This window comes from Oryza glaberrima, chromosome 3 (genome assembly GCF_000147395.1).
Source record: "Oryza glaberrima chromosome 3, OglaRS2, whole genome shotgun sequence".
Classification (NCBI taxonomy): domain Eukaryota; kingdom Viridiplantae; phylum Streptophyta; class Magnoliopsida; order Poales; family Poaceae; genus Oryza; species Oryza glaberrima.
This window is the reverse complement of record NC_068328.1, coordinates 34,450,984-34,461,100: the sequence shown is the minus strand read 5'-3', so window position 1 is coordinate 34,461,100 and position 10,117 is coordinate 34,450,984. Positions and strand designations below refer to the sequence as shown.

Sequence of the window (10,117 nt, the reverse complement as noted above, 5' to 3'; positions counted from 1 at the left end):
AACCCATTCCATAAGCTTGGACTAATTTGCGAGACGAATCTTTTGAGTCTAATTACACCATGATTTTGACTATGTGATGCTACAGTAAACTTTTGATAATTATAGATTAATTATGCTTAAAAAATCATCTTGCGGATTAGCTCTCATTTATGAAATTAGTTTTTTTATTAGTCTATATTTAATACTCTAAATTAACGTCCAAACATCCGATGTGACATGAACTAAAAAGTTTTAGCCCCATCTAATCTAGACACCCCCTAGTAGGCAATAAAATGGCAGTTGCATGCAATATCATACTCCATGATCATCATCCAGGCAGGCCTAGCTAGCTCCTGATCATCTAGCAGTACACGTTGCATGTTCCATCGCCATCGATCTCAACTTGTCAACACTCACACAAACACGCACATGTACACACAAAACAAACCCACCTCACCAGTGCTTGTAGCTATATATAGCTTGTTGATCCTGATATTGCTAGCCCACTTAATCTAATTCAGCCCCTGTCATTTTCCAACCACGCACGCACGCAGCTTCAGCCACTGACGCCCCAACTTGCAGCGCGTAGTGTATGATCAGCAGCATATAGCTAGGCCAATTCGGTCCGTACGATCAACGATCGATCGATGCATGTGTCCGCGCCATGCGTCGCCGTGTACCCAAAACCAAAAGCGTACGTGCACGATCGTAAACGACGTCGTCCTACACGACGTCGACGGCGACATCGTGACCATCGGGCGGCGGCAGCGGCGCGATGAGGCGCTTGCACTCGTCGTCGTCGCCTTCGGCGGCGGCGGCGATCATCTCGAGGCCGGTGAGCTTCTTGGCGCGGAGGGCCTCGAGGTGCCAGTCGGTGCGCCACACGACGGCGAGGAGGACCAGCGCGACGCAGGCGGCCTGCGCGGAGAGGAGGCCGTACCAGAGGCCGCCGAAGCCGACGCGGGCGCCGAACGCCAGGGTGACGGCGACGGGGGTGCCGACGAGGTAGAAGGAGAGCAGGTTGATGCGCGCGCCGACGGCCGGCCTCGCCGTGCCGCGCAGCACGCCGCAGCCCGTGGTCTGCGGGCAGTTGCCCAGCTCGCACAGCCCCAGGATGGGCATCGCCGCCGCCGCCAGCCTCACCACCGCCGCCTCCCGCGTGAATAGCTCCACCCACTCCCGGCTGAACGCCGCCGTCCACGCCACGTGCACCACCCCGATCACCACCGCGCACCCCAGCGCCACCATCGCCGCCATCCTCGCCCTCCTCGGCTTCCCTCCCCCCAGCTCATTCCCCACCTGCATCATCACCAATCAAACAAAATTAAAAGTTTAATTGAAATTAGAACGATGTGACAGAAAAGTTAAAAGTTCATGTGTGTAGGAAAGTTTCAATGTGATAAAAAAAGTTGAAAGTTTGAAGAAAAAGTTGGGAACTAAACCAGATAAACATTGCAACTCCTGATTCAATTCTGCACTGTACAATGCATGACAAATTGACAATTCACAAACAGTGGATGAACAGCGACATCGCGGTCTGCAAATTCTGTCTTTTCTCCGAACACCTACTGTGCAGCTGTGAGCTTCACTGGCACCCAGAGGAAGCACTGTTCGTGTGCACTGTGCTGACATGCACGAGCAATGACAAGACCAACCACCAATGGCCAAAGAAGAAACAAACCAAAAAAAAAAAAAAACCCCCACAAGCTTTGTCCCGTTTCGCATGCAGTAAATAGTGCTACTAAAATCGATTCTCTGATAGAAATGGTATCCGGCAACCAGCCTTTAAAAGAAGGGGGTGATTCTGTACAAAATCAGCAGAAATTCAGAATTTTGTCGCTTCTCTCGCTTGCTTTGCTCGTTGATTGATGTGTGTAGGGAACAGTGGGAAGATGATGAACATGTTCAAGATTTGGTTATATATCCATGCTATAAAAAAAAGAGAGACGAATCTGTTGCTACAATGTTGGTATCTGTTACTACTATACATCGAAAATTCAGTCTAGAGTATCTAGCTCATCAACACACACTTAGCCACATGATTTTGCGGTTGACGAGTGTGTGGAAGGAAGAAATTAGGATAAACTTCTTGTGCTAAGGTTGCACTTATCTTCTTGTTGTGCCAAGATTGGGACACAAATCTGTTCACGAAGATATATATATCTATCTTGATAGATTCAGTCGTTTTGCTTGTTTGTATCTGAACTTGAGCTATTCTATAAGCTCAGATACAGTGACACCAGCAAACAAGGAGGAGGATTAAAAACATCTAGCTCGGCGCAAATTATGCTATATGCCTAGTACTATATGATGATGTTGCCCAGCACTAGCTCATAACAAACTCGCTCACTGAATTTTCTCGAAAGTATAACAACCCTATACCCGTTGACGAATTAACTCCAGCGATGTGAACTCAAAGCAAAATCTCAGCCTGAGCTGTTGACATTCGGATTGGCACGAATCAAAATAAAAGAAAAAAAAGGTGGCAATGTGCCAAATAAAGATGTTGGCAAGCGCTGACCATGGTTGTGGCCTTTAGTTTCGTTTTCACGAATCTTGATGCAGTACCTTTTTTTTTCCCGTTGGGATGCAGTGTCTGAAGAGTGATTAGTGCAAATTAAGTTGGTGAGTGATGAGAGGCGTACCCGAGTAGAGACACAGGCGGCGAGCGCCATGGGCACGGTGTACATGAGGCTCGTGGTCTGGATGAGCACGCCGGCGGCGCCGACTGCGGCGGCGGGGTCCGGCAGGTAGCCGGCGAGCACGGTGACCACCTCGTACCACCACCACTCGAGGCAGACGCCGACGCAGCTGGGCACGGCGAGGCGGACGAGGCCGGCGAGGCCGCTCGCCACGGCGGCGGGGCGCGCCCAGCCCTTCCACGTGGCGTCGCAGGCGCGCGACCAGCGGATGTAGGCGAGCAGGAAGAGGACCATGTTGGTGTTGGTGAGCGCCTGCGCGGCCGCGACGCCGCGCACGCCGAAGCCGAGGCCGAACACGAGGAGCACGTTGAGCGGGACGTGGAGCGCGACGGCGATGGCGGAGCAGGCGGCCATGGGCTTGGTGATCCCCTGCGAGCGGAGGTAGACGCGCAGCGGCTGGAGCACGGCGCTGGCGGCGAGGTCCGGGAGCGCGTAGACGGCGTACGCGGCGGCGGAGGCGGAGATGGTGGGGTCCTGGCCGAGCGCGACGAGGATGGGGCCGACGTGCAGCCAGAGCAGCGCGATGGGCAGCGCGGCGAGGGTGAGCAGCAGGACGGCGCGCTGGAGCGAAAGCGTGAGGAGGTCGTAGTTCTTGGAGCCGAACGCCTGGGCGCAGAGCGGCTCGAGGCCGGAGGCGAGGCCGAAGAGGACGCTGTGGCCGGTGATGTTGGTGAGGCCGATGGCGAGCGCGCCGCCGGCGAGGTCGAGAGGGCCGAGGCGGCCGAGGCAGAGCACGGACACCATCGCGCGCAGGTAGACGACGCAGTTGAGCGCCGTGATCGGCGCCGCCATCCCCCACAGCTCACGCAGCTCTGACGCCACCGACGGCTGGTCGTCCCCGTCGTCATCCACCGCGCCGCCGCCCTTGCCGCCCTCCTCTTGCTGCTGCTGCGCCTTCCCCTGCAGCGAGATGGCCATGGCAACCTTGGATGTGTTCGATTCTACTTTGTAGCTTTGCTGTCTCGGATGACCAGCCTAGCTAAGCTGCCTCCCTCCAGGCTTGCACCCTCCACTCCACTATATATGGCGGCTTGACCCCTCTCATTCCATTCCTCTCCTCTCTGTTCCTCACTCCATTTCTTTTTTGTTATATTTATTCTCTTATTATTTATTTTTCTTCAAAAAAAAGGACAGAAAATTCCTCCAAATACGAATGGCCGTGCATGACGCATTGACGCGTAGCTTGCCATTAACCCATTATAAACATCACCGCTACTGTTGCCGTTTCAATAGTTCACATATATTACCAGTATTATTATCACTGTAAAAAAATTACTAGAGTAATTAACCATCGATGATCATTAGCATGCCGGTTAATGGCCGTAGCACATCAGCGAAAGATCAACGAGTGAGTGAATATCTCGCAGAGATGGCTTTTCATCTCTTCTTCTCTCCCCCCATTGGATGCCAAAGAATCTCCCTGTCAAAGCATCTCTACTCGCTTATGCCCAGTCTGTTACTTCTACTAATCGGGCACTGTTTGAAGTTCCAATGTCCCATGGCCACAAGCGAACTTTTCCAGTCGAGATTAACTAGAGACAATCAATGGGGTTGCTGTCGCGCTCTAGACGTTTGGGATTCACTCTAAATCTGGTGGATCTATACGCAACAAGTCAAATGGAATACCAAGATTCTTCTTCTATTCTTCGCCAAGAGATGGAATAAGTTCATTGTAGATCCCTTCTAAAACCGCCACTGTCTTTTATGATTGCAAGTGCCAAGTTAACGCAACTAGCCACGTTAGCCAAAAACCACCATCAAAACCATCTTAGGACCAAGTTTACCCCGGTTTTGGGAGTTGAAAAACGCGTTATATATGGTATTTTGGTTCGGGATGAATTTCGGACTAGTCAAATTAAAGGACTTAAAGTGAACTTATTCCTCGAGAGGTTATACTAATTACGGCCTGCTTGCATCTGGTAGGCCAGTTAGAGGGCCGAAAAGTTTTCACATTGGTCTGCTTGGTGGGTTGGTTGGGCCCAACCCACGACGAAAACAAAAGCCCAAGCCCGGGTCCAGTGCGCTGCCTGCTTTCTGCGGGCGTGTCGCGGAGTCGGCCACAAACTCACAAACCAAACCCGGCGACGGCACACAGGTTTTAGCACCGGACGGGAGCTCTCCGCCGTCGCCGACGACGACGCCGCCGCCGCCCCGCCCTCTCCGGCATGCTCTCCAGAGGAAGGTGCGCCGCGCGATCTCTCCGATTGAGCCTACCTGCCTCCTCCTCCCCCGTCCCCTGCTCGTTGCGCTTAAACCTGGATTATTCCTTACTCATTCCGTTGGTTTTCCCTCTCCCCCCCTCCAAACCAGATGCTTCCCGGCGGCGAGTCGGATCCGGCCGCTGGTCAGGGCCTTCTGCGACGCGCCGCCTTCTCTCCAGGATGCGGCCGCCGGGGTGCCCAGCTCGCAGGTACCTTTCACCACTGGAGTGTGCCGATTTTGTTGTTTAGGGTGTTGTGAACTGCTCTGTGTGGAACTGAACTGAGGAGTTGACGTGGAACAAGCGTATACTGGTGCTGACTCTGACTGTAAACTTGTAGGATCACACAGAGAATATTGATGGTGTGAAAGCTAGACCCGACGAGCTCGACATTGCTATCGTTGGTGGAGGCATGGTGGGATTGGCTGTTGCTTGTGCATTGTGTAGGTATTTTCTGTTCATGCTGTACTTCCTTGTTTTTTGTTGGCTCTGCTTACTGTCAGTCGTTTTCGGCTGTAAAGAAGACTTCTCCCTTATTGTTGTAGGCTATGATATTGTCTAGAAAAAAGTTTTTAACCCAGATGAAAATAGTTCTCAAGGATCCTCACCGACCTATTAGTGCAATTTTAAGTGCTATTAATGATTATTTTTTTTCATTGGTATTGGTATGAGTAGCTTTTCATGCTATAGTTGAATCGCACCTCAGACATGTGAAAATGACGATTGAATGTTTCAAATCAGAAACACCTGTCATTTTACAAAAGGATCAAGTTTTTCACATGCTTATTTATCCACATGCAGCCAATATGCCATTGACTAAACATCTGAGGGTTGGCATCATTGATAGCAATCCTGCATTGAAGTCAAGAAATTATCTGAAGAAAGATGGTGTACCTGATTCAAGGGTCAGTACTATTACTCCCGCGACCATATCCTTCTTCAGAGGTACAGTTTTTAATCGAACATGCGTTGATATTATCTGTACGTGTTCAGAATTTTTCAGGCGCTTGTACTTTGAATTAAGTTTTTCTTAACATGGTTGGGTACTTTGTTGATGACGTTTTATGTTGGTTTTGAGCAGATATATAAACATAATGCTATAATCGTTTTTGTATTACTTCTATGTCTCCATCATTTTGTAAAGTTATCTAGTTACATCATTAGTAGTTTATTTTATTATCTTCCTTTTTACTCTTGTGGATATCTGCTTCATTATATAAATTAGTTGATAGCCTACCGCCTACCTGGGATGATCACAATGCAATATTCGGCTGAACTTTCTTTCTTTTGGAGTACGTACTACAGTACCGTATAGTGATAAGCTGAAGCGACTTGTGAACTCCATTGATCTATATGCTCACCATTTCCGTTGCAGTACAGTTGCATCATATTATATATCCTTTCTCATGTGTGATCTTCACAATTTTTTGCTAAGGTTTCAGCCCTATTTTTTGCACATTAAGGCTGGGAAATTGCATGCTTGCACAGTACAGCTTGAGAATTGCTGTATCTGTATTTCTCCCTTCAAACGTGCAAATAAGCTACTTTTACCTACTAGTGATGGTAGCGTCCCATTCAACAATTTCTTCATACTTGTACCATGTTATATTGCAGATATTGGTGCATGGGATCATGTTCAACAGCAAAGACACACTTTCTTTGGTAAAATGCAGGTGATATACCTTGCTTGTCCTGATGAAATGATTTGTTCTGTATGTATAGTGAATATCCTTTTATTTTCAATTTCACCTTTACTCTATTTTTGTCCAACACATTTAACTCTATTTCCTCTTTGAGCCCACTTATTTCTTTAAAGTTCAAAATTCTGAACATGTTGATTCTTATTGGACTAGGCGACTTTGTTCTTGCCTTTATATCAATATCAATGAAAAATTAAGTCAGCCTCTGAATTCATCTACTGCAGGTTCCACATCAGGCTAGCAATAAAAGATCATTGTACTTAGAATTTTAAAATACTTGTAATCAGTTCTCAATTGGAACATAGAATAGTTGTATACCTATATTATGCTTCTGTTTGCATACCCATATTTTTAGTAGTCTGGACCCATACATGCAAGTATTAGAACTTGGATTCTTTACCTTTTGTATTTTCTTCTTTGATGTTGAACTTGCACAAAATAAGAGCAGTTTCTTCCTCCAGATAGTGGGCGCTTCAGTTTAAGCACTAACTGCAATTCTGGATGTGCTCATGTACTATTTGCTAACAGGTATGGGATTACACTGGACTGGGTTACACAAGGTATAGTGCAAGGGATGTGGGAAAAGAATATCTTGGGTATGCTCTATGAAAGCAGCTGTGATTTATGACTAATTTCTGTCACTGACTCATTACTAACTTCTTATTTATTGATTCAATGTTTAGATGCGTGGTGGAGAACAAGGTGCTTTGCAACTCACTGTTGTTACGATTACAGGTTTGTCTTCAATTGACATATTTGATATTTTTTTAGTATCTGCATGGAGCGTGATGTTTGAACTCGTCTAATACCACTTTAATCTGTAAATGGAATTGTATGCTTCCTTGCATATATTTGGAATAGAACATTCTTACCATCTATGCATTCAAGACAGCTAAATTTATGAGGCCTTTATAAACACACACACACACACACACACACACACACCATTTTATGGTTCCTTTCCTCTTGGTTAACCAATATAGTTTATTAGCAGTAAAGGTTTTGTGATAATAATAGAGTAAATTGCATTAGCGGTACATGAACTTGTCAGGTGGGTGCACTTTAGTGTATGAACTTATAAAATGCTCGTTTTGGTGCATGAACTTGTTTGATACATGCAAACTAAGGCTAAAATGACATGACAAGACCGATTTTTCTATGTTGAACATATAAATTATAAATTAGTAGATGATGTGCGTGCACATAGTAGAAATGTTATATTTGTAAACTTACTTTCCACTTTATCTTTCTTTGTTTCTATCTCTTACATCATTACTCGGTTTTTTATTTTATGCAATCGTTATGCCTATATGTTAATCCTTCTTAGACACATGTTTACATAGAGTTTAAATCAACAACAAAATCAACAAGATTAACCTTGATGTGCGATTTTGACCTTGTTCGCACGCACCAAACAAGTTCGTGCACCAAAACGAGCGTTTTACAAGTTCATGTACTAGATTGCACCCATCTGACAAGTTCGTGTACCTCTGATACAATTTACTCATAATAATACTCCCACCCATGTGTAGGACAGAGTAAACCTACATAGAAGTTGATGGTCGGGTTATTTGCAGCCAGATAATCTTACCTTTATTTTTAGTAAGGCTAATGCTTAAAGATTTTTGCCTGATCAGGAGGAAAATGGAGACATTGAAAAGATGATCTACCCTACTAGACTGATTTCTCTTGCTTTACCATCAAAGAGCAGACAAGCACCAACAAGGGAAGCAATATCCAGTGGTTACCCTCCAGAAGAATTAAATCGCAGCAATTTAGTTAAACTTGAGCTAAGTGATGGACAAACTTTATATTCAAAACTAGTGGTAATTGCCTACCATCTTCTTTTGCTTCTGTTCAAACTTCTGTCTTTGTCCATTGCCTTCAGTTGCCTACTTAAATGTATGGTTGTAGGTGGGAGCTGACGGTTCCAAGTCCAATGTAAGGCAAACAGCAGGCATAAAAACAACAGGGTGGAATTATCCTCAAAGTGCAATTATTTGTACAGTGGAGCATATTACCGAAAACGATTGTGCATGGCAGAGGTTTCTCCCTTCTGGGCCAATTGCTCTACTTCCAATAGGTGACAACTACAGCAATATTGTGTGGACAATGAGCCCAGAGGAGTCATTGCGCCGTAAGTCAATGAGTCCTGAAGATTTTGTGAAGTCTGTGAACAATGCATTGGATTTTGGTTACGGTCCACATCCACACTCTGGTAGTCTTGACTATTACATGGAAAAGTTATTTTCTGACATTGGAAGTACTGCTGCATCTACAAAGGAATGCTTTGAAGTACCTCCAAAAGCAATCGGGGTAGTCTCTGAGAGAATGGCATTTCCATTGTCGCTGAAGCATTCACATGATTATATTTCAAAAAGGTTAGCACTAGTCGGTGATGCAGCTCATACAGTCCATCCCTTAGCTGGCCAAGGTGTCAACTTAGGTTTTGGAGATGCAGCTGCTTTAGCAAAAGTTATCGCTGAAGGAGTTTCTGTGGGTGCTGATTTTGGGGATGTAAGTACCTCTTGCTGCAATCTTTTGGTTAACATTTTATTCAAATACTAACACAACCTGGATTCTATTAGCAAATATATCATCATCTTGAAAGTTGAAACTTAAGTACTTGACTAGATACATGTGAAAGAACCGATCATGCTGCATCTGAAATATTGTAATTCATTTCCCCTTTAGTGTAGTGTAATTCTTGTTGGAGTGTACTATAAACAACATCATATTTATTATCACATCAAACTGACATGATAAATGATTTTATTTGACAGATTTCCTTGCTCAAAAGGTATGAGAATGATCGCAAAGCAGCCAATGTTGCAATGGCAGCGCTGCTAGATGGTTTCCAGAAGATGTACTCTGTTGATTTTGGACCCCTCAATGTGCTTAGGGCTGCAGCGTTTCACGGTGCCCAGTACATATCACCACTGAAGAAGAACATAATCTCGTATGCAATGGGCGACGCTAAATGGCCGCTGTTTTCATAGACAGTAGATCCGGAAACTTTAAGTTTGTTAGTTGTTACTGCAGTGTCGATGTGTTATTCTAAATTAGTATAGTGTACTTTGTCTCTAGTGTTCTCATCCAGAGTAGTAATGCATCACAGGCACACGTTGCAGAGAATAAATGTAGCTAGAAAGAAATAAATTGGATCTCCTGGTGATCTAGGATTACCTTGAATGTACTCCTCTTGCACTCCAGTAACTCGCTTCTGTTTTGACCCACAAAGTTCAGATCTGTGCAAGGCAAGATGATATTGAAGTGTTGACTGTTGACGAAGATCAGTCAATCTGTGCAGGTTGCAGTCTAGCACCTCCTTTGCACGTAGATATTCTTTTTCTCGATTTCTACGGGTACTATATCAATCAACTCGTGTGAAAGTTCTATAAATATTTGGGTGGGGTTACTGAATTTTAAAGAACGATTGTTCAGCTGTTTTTTTTTGTGTGGGTTTCTAGATTTTAGATTTTCGTTTGTATGCTTTATTAAGTTTGTTTCGTGTAAATTTTTTTTCTTAGAATATC

At 45.3% G+C, this 10,117-nt stretch overlaps 2 protein-coding genes across 3 annotated transcripts; one reads left to right on the top strand and one right to left on the bottom strand.

Annotated features, from left to right (window-relative positions):
- Positions 1-258: 258 nt before the first annotated feature.
- On the bottom strand, positions 259-3,734 carry LOC127766979 (protein DETOXIFICATION 54). Its single transcript, XM_052292172.1, has 2 exons — positions 2,625-3,734; positions 259-1,278 (listed from the first exon to the last, which is right to left on the bottom strand). Exons 1-2 carry the CDS (start codon positions 3,597-3,599, stop codon positions 703-705), a joined length of 1,551 nt encoding a protein of 516 aa, XP_052148132.1. The 5' UTR covers positions 3,600-3,734; the 3' UTR covers positions 259-702.
- A 1,010-nt stretch (positions 3,735-4,744) lies between these two features.
- Positions 4,745-10,014, top strand: LOC127766978 (uncharacterized). Of its 2 annotated transcripts, XM_052292169.1 has the most exons (10): positions 4,745-4,863; positions 4,992-5,091; positions 5,222-5,324; positions 5,683-5,826; positions 6,496-6,554; positions 7,110-7,177; positions 7,265-7,316; positions 8,219-8,407; positions 8,496-9,098; positions 9,365-10,014. In XM_052292169.1, exons 1-10 carry the CDS (start codon positions 4,847-4,849, stop codon positions 9,578-9,580), a joined length of 1,551 nt encoding a protein of 516 aa, XP_052148129.1. In that variant the 5' UTR covers positions 4,745-4,846; the 3' UTR covers positions 9,581-10,014. The 2 variants fall into 2 exon arrangements, with proteins under 2 accessions (XP_052148129.1, XP_052148130.1); XM_052292170.1 differs by lacking the exons at positions 4,745-4,863; positions 4,992-5,091 and having other exon boundaries at positions 5,225-5,328.
- Positions 10,015-10,117: the final 103 nt, after the last annotated feature.